At 42.7% G+C, this 23,997-nt stretch overlaps 1 protein-coding gene across 1 annotated transcript; it reads left to right on the top strand.

Annotated features, from left to right (window-relative positions):
• Positions 1–12,933: 12,933 nt before the first annotated feature.
• LOC121856461 (protein glass-like) lies at positions 12,934–23,180 on the top strand. The gene is made up of 3 exons (XM_042352067.1): positions 12,934–13,126; positions 21,447–21,709; positions 22,068–23,180. Exons 1-3 carry the CDS (start codon positions 12,938–12,940, stop codon positions 22,396–22,398), a joined length of 783 nt encoding a protein of 260 aa, XP_042208001.1. The 5' UTR covers positions 12,934–12,937; the 3' UTR covers positions 22,399–23,180.
• The last annotated feature ends 817 nt before the right edge of the window (positions 23,181–23,997 follow it).

The following is a 23,997-nucleotide window of genomic DNA, read 5'->3' as shown; positions in this document are numbered from 1 at the left end:
TCAAAATAATCAAACTTAACTTCAACCTAGCGTAACTTCAATCCCACCTTATTTAACTTAACTTCAAAATTAACCTAACCTAATTTAAATTCAACCTAACTAAACCTAAATTAACTTTCAACCTAACCTAACTTACTCCAAATAACCATATCTTAAAGTGTTCATCGTACCGTACTTTAAAGTGTTCATCGTACCATACCTTAAAGTGTTCATCGTACCATACCTTAAAGTGCTCATCGTACCATACCTTAAAGTGCTCATCGTACCATACCTTAAAGTGTTCATCGTACCATACCTTAAAGTGTTCATCGTACCATACCTTAAAGTGTTCATCGTACCATACCTTAAAGTGTTCCAGTAATATATGCTTTAACACCTGCTCAGTTACGGTAAATAAAAAATCTAATTGAAGTACGAGTCTTTGAGCATTTTTAACCCCAGCACTTGACTTGACCTTTACGTTAGGTATTGTTAGTTACCACAACCTGTTATGAGTTTAAAGGTATTAATAGGTCGTATATCTGTAGTGGTCAGGTGCGGCTACCTTATGACGTCATTAGTGATCCGATTTGCATAACGTAAATAGTTACCCCGGTGAAAGTTTTTACTATTGGCTCGATGTGTATGTATGTATGTATGTATGTATGTATGTATGTATGTATGTATGTATGTATGTATGTAGATTAAATTTATTAAACAGTATAGAGGTCAAAGGTCACACTGGAAGGTCATAACAGCTGTCGAAAGGTCAGGATGAGTTTGCTTTACGATAAGACACATAATATTGATGAGTAATATAGTTTTATCTCTGTAAGTGTCTGGTGTTTGGTTTATCACGTGACTAAGTTTGGATTATCTGAAGATTCGCCCCCCACCCCAGCTTATTTCACCTGTAGATTAACCACCCTAACTCTAACCTAATACTAAACTAACCCTAGTGCTAACCCAAGCTAACGGTAACCTAATATAATCTTTCTAATCTAATTTAACCTAATCTAACCTAACCTTAATAACCTAACTTAACCTCATCTATCCTAACCTTACTTAACTTAACCTAACCTAACCTAACCTTATTTTACTTAACCTAACCTTCGCGGTAACTAATTAAACTTAACCTAACCAACCACCCCCAGGTAACGTTACAGTGACCATCTTCAGGAGTTAATTATAAGGTATGAGGATGGCACAACTCTTCAACTGATCCCAATGTGTTTGTATATTTTTATTAAACTTAGTTCTATAAAAAATCCAACTCTTGATTTTCAAAACTTCACACGTACAATTTCTTCCTCCCAGACTGATTTAATTGTATGGTTTCAAAACTGCTCTGAGACTATACTGTAGTGGCAGCATTCTCGTGACTCAAATTTTCGAGAAGTTGGCGTGAGGATTATCTCTGCAAGTCGGATTTGTATTAGGAGTGTTGTAAGAACGGGTGACGTAAGCAACTTTAAAAAAAATCCCAGGAAATGATTAAGTAAGTTGTGGGTGACGTTAGGTGTGGATGAACGTCAGTTGTGGGTGACGTCTGGTGTGGATGATGTCAGTTGTGGGTGACGTCTGGTGTGGATGATGTCAGTTGTGGGTGACGTCTGGTATGGGTGACGTCATGTGTGGGTGACGTCTGGTGTGGATGATGTTAGTTGGGGGTGACGTCTGGTGTGGGTGTGTGGGTGACGTCTGGTGTGGATGTGTGACGTCTGGTGTGGATGAAGTCAGGTGTGGGTGACGTCTGGTGGATGAGACGTCTGGTGTGGATGAAGTCAGTGTGGGTGACGTCTGGTGTGGATGATGTCCGTTGTGGGTGACGTCTGGTGTGGATGAAGTCAGGTGTGGGTGAAGTCAGATGTGGGTGACGTTATGTGTCGGTGACGTCATGTGTGGGTGACGTCTGGTGTGGGTGACATTAGGTGTGGGTGACGTCTGGTGTTGGTGATATCTGGTGTGGATGATGTCAGTTGTGGGTTATGTTTGGTGTGGATGGCGTCTGGTGTGGATGAAGTCAGTTGTGGGTGACGTCTGGTGTGGGGTGACATTAGGTGTGGGTTGACGTCTGGGGTGAAGGACGTCAGGTGAGTGGGGAGGAGAAGGGAAGTTTATTATAAGTGGGGGGAGGTCATTATAGCACAGGGGAATGGGAGGCATTAGGTTAGGTTATGTTAACATTAGGGTGATAAATCTTAAGGTGAAGTAAGCTTGGTTAGGTTAGGTTAGGTTAGGTTAGGTTATGTTATGTTAGGTTATGTTAGCATTAGGGTGATAAATCTTAAGGTGAAATAAACTAGGGGCTAAACTTCAAGTGATCCAACCTCACCAACCTACTAATAGGTAGTAGGTATTAGGCAGCTACCAAACAGGGAGGTACTACCGTCTGGGAAGATATTGGAAGCATAATTTGTTGTCTGTGGTAGACCCTGCTGCCATATGGCATCACGAAAATTGTGACCAAGTGCCAGGTTGCTCATCTGACTTTCTGCCTCATTTACACACAATTGTAGGGTCTCAATTGTTTCTCTTACTATTGACAACACAACATATATATATATTGTACCTCACTTTTATTTTTTTTTCATTTTGTATTTCTTTGTGGTTCTTTATTATTATTGTTATTATTATTATTATTATTATTATTGTTATTGTTATTACTATTATTATTGTTATTACTATTATTATTATTATTATTATTATTATTATTATTATTATTATTATTATTATTATTATTATTATTATTATTATTATTATTATTATTATTATTACATTTTCGCCCCCCAGGCCCCGATGTGGGTCAGTGACCTGTGCCTGGGTGGGCTAATTCTCGTAAAGAAAAAAAGAAAACTTAAGTTGAGTGTACAGGTAAAGGACAGACTGTACAGGTAAAGGACAGACTGTACAGGTTAAGGACAGACTGTACAGGTAAAGGACAGACTGTACAGGTTAAGGACAGACTGTACAGGTAAGGACAGACTGTACAGGTTAAGGACAGACTGTACAGGTTAAGGACAGACTGTACAGGTAAAGGACAGACTGTACAGGTACAGGTTAAGGACAGACTGTACAGGTTAAGGACAGACTGTACAGGTTAAGGACAGACTGTACAGGTTAAGGACAGACTGTACAGGTTAAGGACAGACTGTACAGGTAAAGGACAGACTGTACAGGTAAAGGACAGACTGTACAGGTACAGGTAAAGGACAGACTGTACAGGTTAAGGACAGACTGTACAGGTTAAGGACAGACTGTACAGGTTAAGGACAGACTGTACAGGTTAAGGACAGACTGTACAGGTAAAGGACAGACTGTACAGGTTAAGGACAGACTGTACAGTATCTTGTAATATTTCATAACAAGTAAACAAGGACAAACAAGTTGAATGTAAACAAAAACAAAACTTACAAGGATGTATGGGCTCACTGTTGTATGACCTCACTTAGTAACAACAACAAACACTACCACCAGAAACAACAACAACAACAACAACAACAACAACAACAACAACAACAACAACAACAACAACAACAACAACAACAACAACAACAACAACAACAACAACAACAACAACAACAACAACAACAACAACAACAACAACAACAACAACAACAACAACAACAACAACAACAACAACAACAACAACAACAACAACAACAACAACAACAACAACAGCAACAACAACAACAACAACAACAACAACACTTAACAACAACAACAACAACAACAACAACAACAACAACAACAACAACAACAACAACAACAACAACAACAACAACAACAACAACAACAACAACAACAACAACAACAACAACAACAACAACAACAACAACAACAACAACAACAACAACAACAAGAATCACTCACAGGCATAAACAAAGTGGAAAAATAATTCTTTTGACAGGTAGTAAATAGTTACCAAACAGGGAGGTACTACCGCCTGGGAAGATAATGTGTTGTCTAATGGTAGACCCTGCTGCCATATGTGACCAAGTCCCAGGTTACTGATCAAACTTTCTGCCTCAATTGTTTCTCTTACTATTGACAATACAACATACATATATTGTTTCTCAATTTTGATCTTTTTTTCCATTTCTGTATTTCTTTATTATTATTATTATTATTATTATTATTATTATTATTATTATTATTATTATTATTATTATTGTTATTATTATTATTATAATTATTTTATTATTCTATTACAAGTTTTATTTACTATGAATTATTACTATTATTATTATTATTATTAAATTTTCGCTCCCCAGGCCCCGATGTGGGTCAGTGACATGTGCCCGGGTGGGCTAGTACCCGTAAAAAAAAAGAAAAAAAAAAAAAAAGTACTCGCTCCAAAAGTATCTAAAGGAGGGCTCCGATGAATTTCAAAATGAACACAACGACTCCGGTTGTCTCGGTAGGGTTGTCAAAATTCTTCGTCTGTTGTGTCATTGTCTCACACGAAATCGTTCAAGATACTTTTTGGAGCGAGTACATCAACATAATATTATTCTTTTGCATAATTAAAATGAATTATATCGACAATTTAAGTTATTCATATCGCCAAATTAAGATGACTCATATCGCCAAATTAAGTTATTCATATCGCCAAATTAAGACGACTCATATCGCAAAAATAAGTTATTCATATCGTCAAATTAAGATGACTCAAATCGCCAAATTAAGTTATTCATCTCGCCAAACTAAGTTATTCATAACGCCAAATTATTAAGTAACTGGATGACGTTCTTGTAGTTAAATCCGTTTCTAATTGTTATAGGTGGAATGTGTATAATAATTTCCCCTATAATATTACCATTCTATATAATAATCTTCATCAGTTTAAGTCATTCTGTTTCAAATTAGCTTCAGTGTCTGGCCACGGGGGTTTAGAGGTAGTTAAAGGAAATGTAAGTAGCGATAATAGAATGTTACTGACCACAAGTATAAGTTTATAAACCTGAGAGAGAGAGAGAGAGAGAGAGAGAGAATGAAAAAGAGAGAAAGAAAGAGACAGTGAAAGAAATAAGAGAGATGAAAGAAAGAAATAAAGAAAGAAAATGAAAGTGATAGAGAAAATGAAAGCTAAAAAGAGAGAGAGAGAGAAGAGTTGTACCATCTCACCTTGAATAATTACAAGCTTAGCGCTATACCAGAATGACCGTAGTATCAAAAACCCGACTTTTCTCCGTTGAATGGTTTTATGTTTGTTATTTTAATTAACAACGGGATTTTTTCTTATGGCGAGAAAAATAAACAATCCTCTTTCATAAGTGTCCAAGTACTGTACACTGATCGTCTACAGTACGGTACACTGATCGTCTAAAGTACTGTACACTGCTCGTCTAAAGTACTGTACACTGATCGTCTAAAGTACTGTACCCTGATCGTCTACAGTACGGTACACTGATCGTATAAAGTAATGTACACTGATCGTCTAAAGTACTGTACCCTGATCGTCTACAGTACGGTACACTGATCGTCTAAAGTACTGCACACTGATCGTCTAAAGTACTGTACACTGATCGTCTAAAAGTAGAAAAAAGACCTTGTCAAACTTTGAAAGAAATTAGACGATGAAAAACACGATTTTAATTTGTAGTTGTCGTGTCAAGATGATTAAACAAACTAACGCTACATAGGGGATGGGGGGGGTGGGTAGGGTGGGGGAGAGGGGTGGGGGTAGGTTAGTTTAAGTTAGGCCAGATTAGTTTAGCATAAGGGTGTTTTTTAATCATCAGGTGAAATAAGTAGGGATGCCTAATCTTCACGAGAGATATAAATTTTGAAGGTTGAAATAGTTTATAAATTTAATCAATAACTATGAAGCCATTATCTATTAACATCGCTTAACATCCGAGTTGTAAAAATGTTATTCACACACCAAACCAGAAAGTAGTTTTTTCTTCAACACGTCCAAACTCTTTTATGTCTTCATTGTTTACCTGCTAAAAAAAAAAAAAAATTGTACTGTGAGAAAGACAATCAGTGAGTTGGTGAGGTAAGCTTAGTGTTTACCTTGGTGATACAGCTATTTAAGTGTCGGTGTAACTCAGCTCTAAAAAAAAAGTATCTTTACGATTTCGTGTGAGACAATATGATACGAGGGACGAAAGATTTTGACAACCCTACCGAGACAAGAGGAGTCGTGGTGTTCATTTTGAAATTCACCGGATCTGTCTATAAAGATATTTTTAGGAGGTGTACAATATTAATAATTAGTTTTTGTTGCTTTAGTATTATTGTTATTATTATTATTATTATTATTACTACTACTACTACTACTACTATTCCATATCCGGACTCTCCTCTAACCGGACTCTTTCATATTCGGACTCTCATACTTGGACTCCTCCCTACCCGGACCCTTCCATATCCGGACTCATCCTTACCTTCAAAGTTTCGTCGGTGGGGAGAGAGAGAGAGAGAGAGAGAGAGAGAGAAAGAGAGAGAGAGAGAGAGAGAGAGAGGATAATAGAGATCAAGAGATATGAAGATAGCTAGAGATAGAGATATAAATAAAGAGAGAGATAAAAGAAGAGACGGCAATAATATACCCATGCACCCTAAAGTGTTATTGATATACTCCTACATGTGGCAACCCCCCAGCGTCATGGGGGGTGATAAGGTGTTAAAGAAGGAGATTAAGAAAAAGGTTGAGATACTAAGAGACAAAGATAAATATAAGGAAAAAACGAGAGGAGGAGACAGTGAAAGTGACAAAGAAAGGGATGGGGGTGGGGGGGAAAGATAGAAGAGGAGAACAATGGCGAGAGGTTCTAGAGAAAGACGAGAGATAAATCGATGCAAAAATAAATAAAGATGGAGAGAGAGAGAGAGAGAGAATGTTAAATTTTCAACTATATTCCCGACTTTGCTTGACGAGTACACTAGTTCTAATAGCTCTCACACTCACAGTACTATTTTAATCTAATTTACTAAGTAATTTATGGTAGACGACCTTGGAAGACTTGAATGTGTTCTATACATTTTGTTACTTTTTTTTTTGACCGATGACGACGATTCTTGAAATAATACTTATTTTATTTATATTTTGTTTTATTAGTTATGAAATTAAAGATTAATGTTAACAGTAGAAAGAGAATTTTACTCAAATTATGTATAACGAATCGTGAATACCCAACACATGAAACGTCACACGCTTCCTTATCTTCTGTTTGGAAGACTTGGTGATGCGTCAACAATGTGGTGTATAATGAGAAGTGTGGCCGAGGGAAGCCCGTGGTTGTTGTGGTTCGTGGCCTCCTCCTCCCTCCCCCCTTCCTTCTATTGTTATTGTGGCCCTACACAGCCCACTAGTAAGGCGTCACAAGAAGTCCTCCGCCTTTTCACACTAGATTACCAAGTCGGAAAAAATGTGGTGGCGGTGCTGGACTCACAGTGGTAAACAACAGCCAGAACAGTTCCCTAAAGCTCCTCCTCCTCCTGGCACGCGCCGCCCAATCAAATGCTGCCGAGTTTGTTTATCTTCATGGCGGCGACCAATCCCAGCCTTGCGCGGGTGATCGATTCTCGGCGGGGAGGGAGAAGGGGAAAACTTAACAACCAATCAGAATATTTATGAAATAATTGCTTGGCCAATCAATTTGCACCTTGGATTGGAAAGGTAGCCAAGAAGGACCCTAGGAGAGGTAATCAATGATTTATATGGCACAAAGGGAGAAGCCCGCGAGATGCAAGATGCCGAGATTGCTTCATTCATCGGTGGTCTCTTGCGGGCTTCAGCCGCAAGTTGGCGGTGTGTATAATCTGCAGGGAAAGTGCGCCCACTGAGTAAGGTTTCCCGTGTTAGCAGGTGGGTGCCAGGATGGACAGCTGCTACGTGCCTAACAACCCGGCCTACACCGACTGCTGGCGCCCGCTGTCGCCGACTTGCGGGCAGGCGCCGATCCTCACGCCCCTGCGGCCTCTCGCCGCCCCCAGCCCGCCCCTTCACCCGCCGCCTGCCTACCCGCCTCCACGCTCGCCCTTGCCGCCCTCCACCCACACAGATGACTTCACGCCGGCCAGGACACCTCCGGACGCTGCCTCCGACAGCCTGTACGCCACCAGCTTACAGACGCACGCCACCTCCCTGCCCTCCACCATGAGCTCCTTCCCACCCCTCTTCGACCTGGAGCCGCTGCCCAACTTCGTGACGCTGTCGCCACACGCGCCCTACAAGTAAGAAGTTACGCCCATCACCAAGACCCGCAGTGATGGTTCTGTAGAAAAGTTGGTGGCGGCTGTACGGTAACTGTAGTGACCCCATAGACTCTAGAGGAGAAGGTCCGCAAGTTGGACCCCTTGTTTATTTGCCATAGTGGAGAGCCCAAGTAAACAATGGCCTTAAACCTTAGCACAGTAGTTGAAATGTAGTTCTTTCCTTCGTCCGTCACTGGGAACTGACGAAGTAGTAGTGGCTACTGACGGTGGTGGGTAGTGGTAGCTGGGGTTATCCTCTCGCCTGTATTATAATTTAAATTTTCTGCTTCGTAGATATTTGACAAACTATTAGCATTCCTCCAAAAAACTGATGTGTATAAAAAAAAAGATTTCGACAGAAGATGAGCTTGTCGGCTGTATGTACCGTGTGTGTGTTGTTTAGATATTAATACTGCATATAGTGGTTAAAGTTTACATTGCTGAGCTGTCATTTCCCCCGACACCATGCAGTTAGTGATCCGCTGTACTGTACTGTATATAAGACCCCAACACCACCAGAATAATAAAAGTCGCTTGGTTACTGACGAGGATCACACTCGAAATACTGCTGGTGTAGTGCCGTGTGTCGTAGCCTGAGTACAAAATAACCTTTTATGAAGGAACCAAATCTATCTTAACCAACACAGCTAACACAGCACAGTTTGGGATTATATTAATACGTTGCCCACTAAGGCACACTGCTTTGTACACCGACGATGCACACCCGACCCACCAGTAGAGAGAGACGCCTCCAGGTAAAGAAGTTGACAAAATCCCATCAATTTTTTTTTAAATTAACATCCTGTGAGGTTGATGGGGTTTTGTCCAACAACCCAGAAATCCGTAGTTGTGTCATAATTCTGTGCTTATTTAGTTATATCACACAGGTATTCTTGAACAACAAACTAATCACGGCAAAATTTACTCCCAATCTGTTGATATTACAATGCATTACTGCGTTTCAACATCTGAGGTCTCTAAGCGCGTATACCAAATTGGTAATTACAACTCCCGAACTTTTGTGTGTATATATATATATATATATATATATATATATATATATATATATATATACACTGTACCTCCAGTAGACTAGGCTATACAGTATAAGTAATGAAAGCCTTAACATAACTATACCCTGTAGTTATATACAATTATTCATGTACAGTATTAGTATAGGTTTCAGTGTACAGTACATACTAACTCTTAGATTTTAATAACTTAATACGTATCTATTGGTAAAGACCTTGATATAATTGCTAATTGTAGATGGTAATATTCTTACTAACTTTACAGTAGATATTTATAACTGTTGTTACTAATATCATTCTACAGGTTTGACCATTCAGGTGGAACCATAGTAATAGAAGTTAAAATGCCTAGTTGTATTAATTTTGTTTAACTTCGTCACTATTGTCAACCCACATACCTAATATGATGAATTATTCACGTTAAAATCTAAGATATCTTCAGAAATTTCAGAACAAGCTTTAGTTACACGGTTTTCAAGCTTGCTCTCAAGTTAATGAAGATATCGACCATAAAGTGCGTTGACGATAATTGCGAATAATCAATATTTCAACTAGGCATCCCAATTTCTATTACTCTGAGGCGCCATCTTGTCCATAAATTATAACTCATTTTAAATATGTTTTAATCTAAAAAATCTTTTAAACAGAACACACCGATATTAGTGACGAACAAATCATAAGTTTTATCTTGTTACAGTGAACTTCCAAATGTGCATCGTGTTCTATAATATCTTTGAGGTTATTAAGGTTTAAAATGTGTCAGATAATTTATGGGACACCCTGTACATTGTAAGAGTCAACAGAGGTACTTTAGTTTTGTTTAGTATTGTGTTTATTTTTAAATACTATATACAAAATAACTGTTTACAATGATAAAGGATTAAATAGGATTCTGTGACTAATGGGATTTGGGATTGTGTAAGATGTACCAGAGGAATGATTAGGGATTGTATGTGTACCAGAGGAATGATTAGTGTTTGTGTTTAATGCATGATCTGAACTATTAGGGATTTTATGTGTACCAAACAAATGATTTAGGATTTTGTTTGACTGTGTGGTTAACAAAGTTGTGTATATTGTCAGGTTTGTGAGAGATGGTGACGTGTGTAATATTTTCCTTACAACAATTCTCTTTCGTTTGACTTTTTTTTTTTACTTATATATTCCTCCAGTGAACACATTTTTCTTTATTCTGGGTAAATGGAGATGTTGTCAAGATGATGGGACGGAACTCAAAACGTTTGAATGTTTTTTGCAGTTTATGTATGATATTTCAGTCGTTTTTTTTCTAATGAGCTCTTTGCTGGTAAAAGTTATTAGAAGGAATATAAATAGTGTGTTAATTTCCATTGTTTTACAGATACAGAAATTGGAAACCATTTTATTGAATGACGTGGTTGTATAGCTGTGTGTGTGTGTGTGTGTGTGTGTGTGTGAGACCCCAGGTGACCTCTGGTGACCTGGTGTGACCTTGGTTCCCCAGCAGGGAGGTGAGCAGTATGCTGGGGAAGGAGAAGGGGGACCACATGGCCGACGTCTTGCTGTCGCTGAAACACGCGGTGGTTCACCCTCACCAGGTGGGTGACTCCTCGCCCCCGCCGCCGCCCACACTCCCGCCCACACACCCGCCTCTCCCACCTTTCCACCCACCCCCACCCTACTCCCCGTCCTCCTATCCGACCTATCCTGACACCCCAACCTACATGCCCTTGGCGCCCTTAGCGGCCCCGTCTCCACCCCATGACACCTCCATCTCTGAATCCGTCCTGCCCCTGCATGCCGCCTCCCCGCACTCCATCCATCCTGCTGGCGCCCACCTGTCGCACACTACCGCCCTGGGCGAGTCAGTGGGTCTGCCAGACGCGGTGGGAGCCACTTCCCCGCCTCCCTCCTCCCTGTCCTCCTCCCTGGGGGTGTCGAGCGCGCTGAGTTTCGGGGCGACGTTGGGCGGGGGCTTCGGGAGCAGCCTAGGGACCCTCGGGGGCCCCTTGCCCTCTATGGGGTCGTCAGGATACTCTAGTCCTATCAGCAACTCCCTGGGCGGGCCGCTCCTGCCGCCGCCACCACCGATGTCACCGTACTCGTACCAGCAGACGCAGGTAAGGTGGTGACAGTCGGGTACCAGTAGCCGCCGCCCTGCTCTCACACCGTCACTAGACCCCGCCAGTATACTCGCTCCCGCTGCTACCCGTAAACAGAAGGTTTTTAGATTTACAGTATATTGTGGCAACATGACACAGTGTGTGTGTGTATGAAAGGGCTGCCTACCACACCACGCGCCAGACGACGTAGTGTTGCTGAGGGAGTCTTCACTAGTACTGATTATATCTCTTGGCTTTAGACAAGTACAGAATAGAGGTTTGTAAGACTTTTTAACCTGTAAAGGTTGAGGCTATTTTGTACTGTTAGACATTTTCTGTGTAATGCCGTAACAAAAATAATAAACAAGCTGTGGTTTACCAGCCTACACAAGTATTTAAAAATAGTATAAATTGGTAACTGTAGTTGACGTAACGACCTTCACAAGTTCCTGCATATAGTACAAACTTTAAGCTGTAGTTGATACAAGTCTTTTAAAGTACCTGTATAAATAGTACAATATGTTATAGTTAAAATGAAACTCTTGAAAAGTAATTAAATGAATAACACTTATAACGCACACAACCTGAGGGGCAGCACCCAAATTGTCACAAACTATAAAGTGTAGCTCACGCAAACAACTTCAGAAGTTATGCACAAACAACACATACTATGGAGAGTAGTTGGGCGAAAAATCTCTGGAAAAATATTGCCGTAAATAATAGACTGTGGACAACACCTGACAGAAGAGCGCATCAAGGCGAGCAGCGTTGCCAACCTGTCATCACTTTACCTCCCTGTGCATGCTACTAACCAGTTTGGCTGCACTGCACTAATATTATAGTAATCTACAAGTTGACAACAACCTCCCAATATATATACTAAAACAGGTAAACGAAAGTAGCAATCTACTTAAAAGTATTTTACTAATCTATTATAGATGACGAAATTATCAATTATTCTGAATTATTTTTCTAACCCATTATAGATGGCAAGATTGTCTACAAGGTATGAAGTGTTTGTAGTTAGTTAAGGAGAGATCAGTAGAGACACACTAGTCAGTTATGAAACCAAAAAGTAATATTGTAATGCATAATTTTCTCGATTAGTTTCATAACAAATTATCCAATAGACTACATAGTAATAACCACTACTAATATTTGTTAAACAACCACCAATATTATTAACACAAGTAAAATAGTCACTATTATTAATAATAATAGGTAAAATATCGAGTCCCCAGACCCATGTAAGAAGCTTCCAAGCCTAGAATATTAACTCACGCCAAGTATATAACCGATCATTGATGCAACTAACCTCTCCAGCCTAACATCTGCCCCACCAACTAACTGTGTTCTTCTCTCTCCCTCCCTGGCTCTTCTTGGATCTCCGTGGCTGTCTACGGATCTCCGTGGTCCTGGCTGCTGGTTCTCCGGATCTCCGTGGTCCTGGCTGCTGGTTCTCCGTGAATGTGGATCTCCGTGTCTTCACCTGGATCTTCATGTACCTCCGTGACTTTCCGTGACACCGTGTGAAACTGTGGTTCTCCCTGACTCTCTCCATAACACCTTTCTGCCCCTTGCATCACCATGACCGCGTATGTGTGTGTGTGTGTGACGCTGACTCAGACATTGCCGAGCATGATGGGTAGCATGAGCGCCGGCAGCTGCTACGCGACGGGCAGCTACCAGGACGCCGCCTCCGCTTACTCCTCGCCCGCCCCGCCTCACGTCTTTCCCGCCATGAGCGTCAACGTGTCCATGAACATGACCATGGGCGTGTCCAACGTCAACATGGGTTACTCCCCGGAACAGTCACTTCAACATCAGGTAAGTACAAAAAGAAAGAAGGATTTCTCGATGTTTTTGACGCCATTTCAAACCCGTTTCCCTCTTCCACCCCCTCCCTCTTTCCCACTGTCCATAAAATTAGTCTAAAATCACAGTGAACGAATACTCATTCTAAAATCCCGTATAACAAAAATGCAATAAAAAATCAAAGATAAATTATTAATCCTAATATGTTTTGATACATTGAATTTTAACCTTGAACTGGGAACACGGGAAGGTATATACAGTACAGGTAGTGACAGCAATATCTTATTTCAATATCGACGCTAAATTTAACCGCCATTTATCTGCCGCAGTAGATAAGTGACCATTTAAAAACGTTCTTCCCCTCAGCTCACTCAGTTTTGCGTTGAAATAGAAATTGATTTTGTCGTAGGTTTAGTGATTCAGTTAAATAAGTTCTCACTTTTCCAAATTGGAAAATTTAACGTACAGAACTTGGATAATTAATCTTCGTCGTGTCTTTAATATGAGGCAGTTACGGGGCTAGTTAGTATCTCCAGTTAAAGGAAATCTGATAAATGAACTTTGGAAAATTCATCATTATATCGTATAGCCAAAAGAAATATACAACATACACCAGTTACATACGCTCTCACATCTCCAGTTAAAGACGGGGAATATAGTGTACGAACCCCCCAATGAATCCGAATCCTGACCCATTTTGTACGGTATCTGAGTGTGGCTTCACTATGTACCTGGCTTCATCCCCTCCTGCATTGAAGCTCACACCCTTTACTCTGTCACCCCCTTTGAACATGGCCTCACTGCACCCAGTTCAAATCGTACCTCGCTCACATTTAATTTTATCATATATATATTTTTTTACGCTGTCATTTAACACTTTCCTTTCACCACACCTCTACGGGATATTAATTAATTATTTTTTTTTTAGGGGAAGAGATTGAAATAGAGGGAGAGATACAGAGACAGGGAATAGCTTTTTTTGTTCAGTATTTATTTGGGTAATATTTTACTTAAAGGTGGAGTGAGTGAATAGTTGTTTTTAGCTGCGTAAGAGGGGGAGTATAAATACACCTGTATTAATTGTCTTACCTGTTAGCGCTGTAAAGGGTTTAAATAACTTCTCAACCTAACCAAACATAACCCAACCCAACCGTACCTGACCTAACCTAACCTTATCTAACCTTAGCCAACCCAACCCTACTTAATCTAAAATAATCTAACCCATTCCTAACCTATCCTATCCTATCCAAACCTAATCTAACCCAACCCTAACCTTAACCTATCCTAACCAAACAAAACCTAACTTAACCTTAACTAACCAAGCCTATCCTAACTCATCTTAACCCAGCCTAACCAAACCTACCTAACCTTAACTAACCAAACCTATCCTAACCCAATCAACTTTAACCCAGCCTAACCTATCTTAACCCAGCCTTACCAAACTAAACTTAATCAGAACTAACCAAACTTATCTTAACCTAACCTAACCTAACCTAACCTAACCTGTATCACACTTAAGATTCAAAAACTTATTTCAAAATACCCTGAATTATGTCTAGACCGGCCTAAAATGACCTTGTAAAATGTACAATAAATTGACCCTTGGTGTCCTCGATTGACCGCTGGTGCCCTAGTTTGACCCTTAGTGCCTTAGATTGACCCTTGGTGTCCTAGATTGAACCTCGTTGCCCTAGTTTGACCCTTGGTGCCCTAGATTGACCCTTGGTGCCCTAGACTGACCCTTGGTGCCCCAGATTGACCCTTGGTCCCCTAGTTTGCCCCTTAGATTGACCCTTGGTGCCCTCGATCGACTCTTGGTGCCCTAGATTGACCCTTAGTGCCCTAGATTGACCCTTGGTGCCCTAGATTGACTCTTGGTGCCTAGATTGAACCTTAATGCCCTAGATTGACCCTTGATGCCCTAGATTGACCCTTGGTGCCCTAGATTGACCCTTAGTGCCATAGATTAACCCCTAGTGCTCTAGATTGACCTTTGGTGCCCTAGATTGACTCATGGTGCCCTAGATTGACCCTTGGTGCCCTAGATTGACCTTTGGTGCCCAAGATTGACCCTTGGTGCCCTAGTTTGACCCTGAGTGCCTTAGATTAACCCTTAGTGCTCTAGATTGACCTTTGGTGCCTAAGATTGACCCTTGGTGCCCTAAATTGACCCTTAGTGCCCTAGATTGACCCTTAGTGCCATTAATTGATCCGTGGTGCCCTAAATTGACCCTTAGTGCCCTAGATTGACCCTTGGTGCCCTAGATTGGTTCTTGTTGCCCTAGACTGACCCTTAGTGCCCTAAATTGACCATTGGTTCCCTAGATTGACCTTTGGTGCCCTAGATTGATCCTAGATTGAAATTTGGTGCCCTAGATTGACCTTAGTGCCCTAGATTGACCCTTGGTGCCCTAGATTGACCCATGGTGCCCTATAGTAACCCAACACAACCCAATATGATCCGAAATTGCTCCAAATGACCTAAAAATCACCGAACATGCCCCAGAACTACACAAGATGAACTAACTGACCCATTCTCTCTCTCTCCTCAGTGGTCAACCAGCTGTTCCGGGCCACAAGGTTCGTCCATATCTCCCGTGGGCGGTGTCGGCTACCCTCAACACTCCGCTCCAGGCCTTGTCAGTCCGCTCCCCATGTCCTATAGGTGAGTGAGGTACCCCCCTGTCCACTACCCATGACTTAGAGGTGAGTGAGGTACCCCCCTGTCCACTACCCATGACTTAGAGGTGAGTGAGGTACCCCCCTGTCCACTACCCATGACTTAGAGGTGAGTGAGGTACCCCCCTGTCCACTACCCATGACTTAGAGGTGAGTGAGGTACTCCCCTGTCCACTACCCATGACTTAGAGGTGAGTGAGGTACTCCCCTGTCCACTACCCATGACTTAGAGGTGAGTGAGGTATTCCCCTGTCCACCACCCATGACTTAGACACTCCCCGTGTCTTAGAGCAGAGCGATGATGATGATGATGATGATGATGAAGGGGATAATGATAACAGATATAATGATAATGATGATATTAATGATAAAGTTAATAGTTATAATGATGGTGGTGATGACGGTAATGGTGGTGGTAATGATACTGACTGATAATGATATTGATAAGGATGATGGTGACAATAACGGCTTTAATGATGATGATGATGATGATGATGATGATTATTATTTCTCGTAATTACAAAATAAGGACTGAGAAGTTAAATACATTATCAAATAAATTAATAATTAAAAACAAAACAAGACAGATAAGCGCCATTATCATTTATATTAGTGCAACACAACAAGGCAGAAGTGACGTGGGTTGCAAGCTGTTGTCAACATTAGCATGGCAGACCAAGTTAGGACACAGTGAAGCCCTTCTGATGACCGTCTTAGTAACGTCATGAGGCACACAAACACACACACACACACACATACACGAACAAACATACAAACACATATATACACACACCTGCAATCACTGCAATCACCTGTATGTGTGTGTGTGTGTTCAGGAGATACTTGTACTGCCAAAGACCCTGGTGGAGGCAGTAACATGTTAGGTAGGTTAGGTTAGGTTAGGTTAGGTTAGGTTAGGTTAGGTTAGGTGAAGTGTACAGCGCTGGTCGACAATAATACAAATGTCATCACAGCCGCTACCATTGTGGAAGCTATACAGGAAAGGTCATGTGTGTGTTGGAGGTACTGATGGGTCGGTCATGTGTGTGTGTTGGAGGTACTGATGGGTCGGTCATATGTGTGTGTTGGAGGTACTGATGGGTCGGTCATATGTGTGTGTTGGAGGTACTGATGGGTCGGTCATATGTGTGTGTTAGGTACTGATGGGCCTGTCATATGTGTTAGGTACTGATGGGTTGGTCATATGTGTGTGTTGGAGGCACTGATGGGTCGGTCATATGTGTGTGGTGAGGCCTGATGGGTCGGTCATGTGTGTGTGTTGGAGGCACTGATGGGTCGGTCATATGTGTGTGTTGGAGGTACTGATGGGTCGGTCATATGTGTGTTGGAGGTACTGATGGGTCGGTCATATGTGTGTGTTGGAGGTACTGATGGGCCTGTCATATATGTGTTGGAGGTACTGATGGTCGGTCATATGTGTGTGTTGGAGGCACTGATGGGTCGGTCATATGTGTGTGTTGGAGGTGCTGATGGGTGGTCATGTGTGTTGGAGGTACTGATGGGTCGGTCATATGTGTGTGTTGGAGGTACTGATGGGTCGGTCATATGTGTGTGTTGGGTACTGATGGGTCGGTCATTATGTGTGTTGGAGGTACTGATGGGTCGGTCATGTGTGTGTTGAGGTACTGATGGGTCGGTCATATGTGTTGGAGGTACTGATGGGTCGGTCATGTGTGTGTTGGAGGTACTGGTCGGTCATATGTGTGTGTTGGAGTACTGATGGGTCGGTCATGTGTGTGTTGGAGGTACTGATGGGTCGGTCATGTGTGTGTGTTGGGTACTGATGGGTCGGTCATGTGTGTGTTGGAGGTACTGATGTGGTCATATATGTGTTGGGTACTGATGGGTCGGTCATATGTGTGTTGGAGGTACTGATGGGTCGGTCATATGTGTGTGGGAGGTACTGATGGGTCGGTCATATGTGTGTTGGAGGTACTGATGGGTCGGTCATATGTGTGTGTTGGGCCTGATGGGTCGGTCATATGTGTGTGGGGAGGTACTGATGGGTCGGTCATATGTGTGTGTTGGAGGTACTGATGGGTCGGTCATATGTGTGTGTTGGAGGTACTGATGGTCGGTCATATATGTTTAGGTACTGATGGGTCGGTCATATGTGTGTGTTGGAGGTACTGATGGGTCGTCCATATGTGTGTGGGGAGGTACTGATGGTCGGTCATATGTGTGTTGGAGTACTGATGGGTCGGTCTATGTGTTGGAGGTACTGATGGGTCGGTCATATGTGTGTGTTGGAGGTACTGATGGGTCGGTCATGTGTGTGTTGGAGGTACTGATGGTCATCATATGTGTTGGAGGTACTGATGGGTCGGTCATATGTGTGTTGGAGGTACTGATGGGTTTGGTCATATGTGTGTGTTGGAGGCACTGATGGGTCGGTCATATATGTGTTGGAGGTACTGATGAGTCGGTCATATGTGTGTGTTGGAGGTACTGATGGGTCGGTCATATATGTGTTGGAGGTACTGATGGTCGGTCATGTGTGTGTGTTGGAGGTACTGATGGGTCGGTCATATGTGTGTGTTGGAGGCACTGATGGGTCGGTCATATATGTGTTGGAGGTACTGATGGGTCGGTCATGTGTGTGTTGGAGGTACTGATGGGTCGGTCATGTGTGTGTTGGAGGTACTGATGGGTCGGTCATATGTGTGTTGGAGGCACTGATGGGTCGGTCATATATGTGTTGAGGTACTGATGGGTCGGTCATGTGTGTGTTGGAGGTACTGATGGGTCGGTCATATGTGTGTGTTGGAGGTACTGATGGGTCAGTCATATGTGTGTGTTGGAGGTACTGATGGCCGGTCATATATGTGTTGGAGGTACTGATGGGTCGGTCATATATGTGTTGGAGGTACTGATGGGTCGGTCATATGTGTGTGTTGGAGGCACTGATGGGTCGGTCATATATGTGTTGGAGGTACCGATGGGTCGGTCATGTGTTGGAGGTACTGATGGGTCGGTCTATGTGTGTGTTGGAGGTACTGATGGGTCGGTCATATATGTGTTGGAGGTACGATGGGTCGGTCATATATGTGTTGGAGGTACTGATGGGTCGGTCATGTGTGTGTGTTGGAGGCACTGATGGTCGGTCATATGTGTGTGTTGAGGTACTGATGGGTCGGTCATATGTGTGTGTTGGAGGTACTGATGGGTCGGTCATATGTGTGTTGGAGGTACTGATGGGTCGGTCATATATGTGTTGGAGGTACTGATGGGTCGGTCATATGTGTGTTGGAGGTACTGATGGGTCGGTCATATGTGTGTTGGAGGTACTGATGGGTCGGTCATATGTGTGTGTTGGAGGTACTGATGGGTCGGTCATATGTGTGTGTTGGAGGTACTGATGGGTCGGTCATATGTGTGTGTTGGAGGTACCGATGTAACATGTGGATCAATAACACATATATCCTCATTAAAAGTATTAACATGTTATTCACATTAGTATCACAATAACATTACTGCCCACTCAACCCCCCTCTCTCTCCCTCTCCGTCAGCGGGTCATGTAGCCAGGGTTATGGAGTGGGGTCATATTCTTGGAGTGGTGACCTGCGACCTGACCACCACACCATGCCAAGCTTCGACCGTGACCTGTGTCTCCGCTCGCCGCCCATCCGCCCACGACCGGGGTCACCCTGCATACCCCCTTATCACAACACCACGCCCACCAGTCAATGTAAGTGGTGTTGTTGTAGAGGTATTGTATAACGTTTGATGGTGTTGTATAGTGTCGTGGTGGTGTTGTATAGTGAGTGGTGGTGTTGTATAGTGAGTGGTGGTGTTGTATAGTGAGTGGTGGTGTTGTATAGTGAGTGGTGGTGTTGTATAGTGATTGGTGGTGTTGTATAGTGAGTGGTGTTGCTGATTAGTGTGGTGTTGTACAGTGAGTGGTGGTGTTGTATAGTGAGTGGTGGTGTTGTATAGTGAGTGGTGTTGTATAGTGAGTGGTGGTGTTGTATAGTGAGTGGTGTTGCTGTATAGTGTGGTGTTGTACAGTGAGTGGTGGTGTTGTATAGTGATTGGTGGTGTTGTATAGTGAGTGGTGTTGCTGTATAGTGTGGTGTGGTGTTGTACGGTAAGTGGTGGTGTTGTATAGTGTGTGGTGGTGTATAGTATGTGGTGTTGCTGTGATGGTGTTATATAGTGTGTGGTGATGTATAGTATGTGGTTGTGTGGTGATGCTGTATAGTGTGTGGTGATGTATAGTGGGTGTTGTATAGTGTGTGGTGATGTATAGTATGTGGTGTTGCTGTGATGGTGTTATACAGTGTGGTGCTCCTTTTCTCTGAGCTTGTTAGCGTCTACGATGAATGGCGATAACTTCGATGTTTATTTATTCATTATGTCTGCCATATGGCATCACGAAAATTGTGTCCAAGTCCCAGGTTGTTGATCTGACTTTCTGCCTCATTTACACACAATTGCAGGGTCTCAATTGTTTCTCTTACTTAGACAACACAACATAAGTATAGCGTTTCTCACCATTTTATTTTTTTCTTTATTTCTTTATTATTATTATTATTATTATTATTATTATTATTATTATTATTATTATTATTATTATTATTATTATTATTATTATTATTATTTTATTTTAATTTTTATTATAAATTTTATTTACTATGAATAATTATTACATATTCGCCCCGATGTGGGTCAGTGACCTGTGCCCGGATGGGCTAATCCCCGTAAAAAAATAAATAAATAAATAAAATATATAAAAAATAAATATAAATCTTACTATATAAAGAAAACATGGAATATTTTTCAGGCAAAGATGTTTCAAGGTTTTTGTAGGAAAGTAAACTTCAAGGCGCCGTCTGTAACCCTGATAATGTCTCCCACACACTACAACACTCCCCCAATGTGTTTCGCTCTCTCTCTCTCTCTCTCTCTCTCTACTCAATCCTGAAGGTAAATGCTGTATATCACCCTGAAGGACCATACAACGTCTTTGACACCCTCCCCACCATAAATAAATAAAATACTCACAAGCGAAGGAGGAAGTAAAAAAAAATTGAAAATAAAAAATAAATAGGTCTATGTCTCCCACCTCACACAGCCGTCATGGAGAGACCCAAACATTCCCAGACCAGTGAAAGAAAAAAATCCTGAAAAGGTTTATTGTCGTAATTAAAACATTCACTTTCTCTTATGTACAAAGCACTTTTGAGTTATTAAGGTTTCAAGCTCTCACCATTCATCGTGGACACTTGTATAGCTCCAGCGACGGTTCATTCATAGTGTAATATTGTAGTTAAGTTGTGGAGGGGTCATAATTATACAGTTACACAGAACGCGGGGGTATATTGTCCTCCACACATCATATAATGAAGACAGTGAAATTGACACAGATTATACAGTAAAAAGGTATTATCTGTTACTTATTCTTCTATGCATTACACCCCACTTACTAGCCTGTATGAGTGGTACTGTGAGTGGTAGTTCATTTTTGTTGGTAATTTATTAAGTATTTCGTTGATTTAGTTTGCATAAAAACACTTTTGGACAATTGAACCAGAGGCTATATATGGTAAATAAAAAACAAAATATTGGCCTGTATTCGTTTTCTAATTTATTTCCTACTGTATATATATTTATTACATAATAATTACCAGCACCGTTCTCACCCCACTGGCTCCTCCATGTGGTATCCTTCAGGCGGGCAATTATCACCTACGCTGAGCGCCTTACGAAGACGACCCAGTGTCGGGGGCGTGATGACCATGTCGGGCATATCCTGCAACACCCTCGATATCTCCAAGCCCTTACTCACCGATGGACTCAAACCAAACTTGTGTAGGATTTGTGGCAAGACCTACGCCCGTCCCTCTACCCTCAAGACCCACCTGAGGACTCACAGTGGAGAGAAACCATATAGGTGGGTCGTGTGTGAGAACATAGTGGAGGACTTTGATTCTGTTATGATACACGAATGGTTTCTGCTTGTGGTGTAGGTTAATGCTTTTTGTTCCAATTTGTGCTTGTATATTAATCACTCTTGTTCCACTTCTATTTGTGGATTAATCACTTCCGTACCACTTTGTGTTTGTGGATTAAATCAGTTGCTTTTTCATTACACAGGAGATACAATACCTGAACGTCAATGTCAGGATATATTTATTAAACCCTTGAATTATGGATCTCTATGTCTTCACCAATAGTGACAGATGATCGTTGGTTCATATATGGCTTAAGTAGTTACATAAATAATATCACTGCAAACGCTTGTCTTACAGGTGCAACGACTGCAATAAGTCCTTCAGCCAGGCGGCCAACCTGACGGCACACGTCAGGACTCACAGCGGGGAGAAGCCTTTCCGTTGTCCTATCTGTGACCGCAAGTTCTCGCAGTCGTCCTCCGTCACCACGCACATGCGCACACACTCCGGCGAGCGACCCTACCGCTGTCGGATGTGCAAGAAGGCCTTCAGCGACTCCTCCACCCTTACCAAGCACCTGAGGATCCACTCCGGGGAGAAGCCATACCAGTGTAAGCTTTGTTTACTCCGCTTCAGTCAGTCTGGAAACCTCAACCGGCATATGCGCGTCCACTCCCAGACCTCCTGAGGCTGTTGTTGACGTGTCCTGTGGCCCTCCGTCTCCCTACTGCACGTCCCCGCTACTTGGTGGTGTTTCGACGCTATCCCTGCTGCCGCTTTGTGTTTGGGGACCTGTGAACGCTATCCATCACCATTCTAGGGTACTTCAGCGATATTCCCGCTACACCAAGTGTATGGACGCTATCCAGTGCTATGTAAGGGAGTCCTGACGCTGTCCGTGAGGTGTCAGAGGGATCTACTGGTGTTCAGCGTCACCTGTATGCTCTCTCTTGATATTGTGGGCGTTAGGATGTTACTCCCGCTACTCCAGGCTGTCTTGTGCCCCCCTGGACACTACCCGCCGCTACCTGAGGGTGGTCTGACGCTTTATCATTAACCTGTGGATCCGAAGACCCCTGGACGCTATCCTCTTATTACAAACACCTTATTTTCAGTGACCTCCCGGTGCTAATACAGCCAACAAGTCACATTCCGTTGCCCCAACACTATCTGACGCTACGTGATAGTGTTCAGTTTGACTACCAGAGTGCTGACTGGGACAGCCCTCACTAAGTCATGCACTGCTGCCCCAAAGGACCTTATTCTCAAGAATTCCCAACGAACGTAATTGATCATATTTAGTATCCAGTGAACGGTATTTCTACCCTATGCCCTCTACTACCCAGCTAGTAGTCTGCGTCTTGGAAACATTAGTAGCAACACTAGTTGTCTCCAAAACGTCAACACCGCCCTTCACCCCACCATCACCGCCATCCACGACACCATCACCACCATCCGCGACACCATCACCACCATCCGCGACACCATCACCACCATCCGCGACACCATCATCACCCTCCACGACACCATCACCACCCTCCACCATCACCACCCTCCACGACACCATCATCACCCTCCGCGACACCATCACCACCCTCCCGACACCATCACCACCCTCCACGACACCATCACCACCCTCCACGACCATCACCACCCTCCACGACACCATCACCACCTCCACCACACCATCATCACCCTCCGCGACACCATCACCACCTCCACGACCATCACCACCCTCCGACACCATCATCACCCTCCGCGACACCATCACCACCCTCCACGACACCATCACCACCCTCCGCGACACCATCACCACCCTCCACGACACCATCACCACCCTCCACGACACCATCACCACCCTCCACGACACCATCACCACCCTCCACGACACCATCACCACCCTCCGCGACACCATCACCACCCTCCACGACACCGGATGATCTTCGGTGTCTCTTAGACATTAAATCTTCTTACGATTTAAACAATACTCACCACCTCCAACCTCAACACCTTGTCTCAACTGTGGTTCAAGTGACGCCCTGTACCTGGCCACTCTAGTATATCCTCAGCTTAGGGTTACACCCCCCCCAGGTCTGTCATTCACACTTTACGGAATTATTACGGTTAACCTTGAGAGAAATCCACATTAGGCTCAGATTCTTAAAGTTATAATAATTATTTTCCTGCACGGCCTCTATGATGTAAAAATGCATCTAAATAGTTCACTTAATCTACGACACAGATCACGAATAGAATAACGTCGATATTTTACTGAGACTCTCATAAT

The sequence above is a fragment of the Homarus americanus genome, unplaced genomic scaffold (assembly GCF_018991925.1).
Source record: "Homarus americanus isolate GMGI-L3 unplaced genomic scaffold, GMGI_Hamer_2.0 scaffold29324, whole genome shotgun sequence".
Classification (NCBI taxonomy): Eukaryota; Metazoa; Arthropoda; class Malacostraca; order Decapoda; family Nephropidae; genus Homarus; species Homarus americanus.
This window is presented reverse-complemented; position numbering and strand designations above follow the sequence as displayed.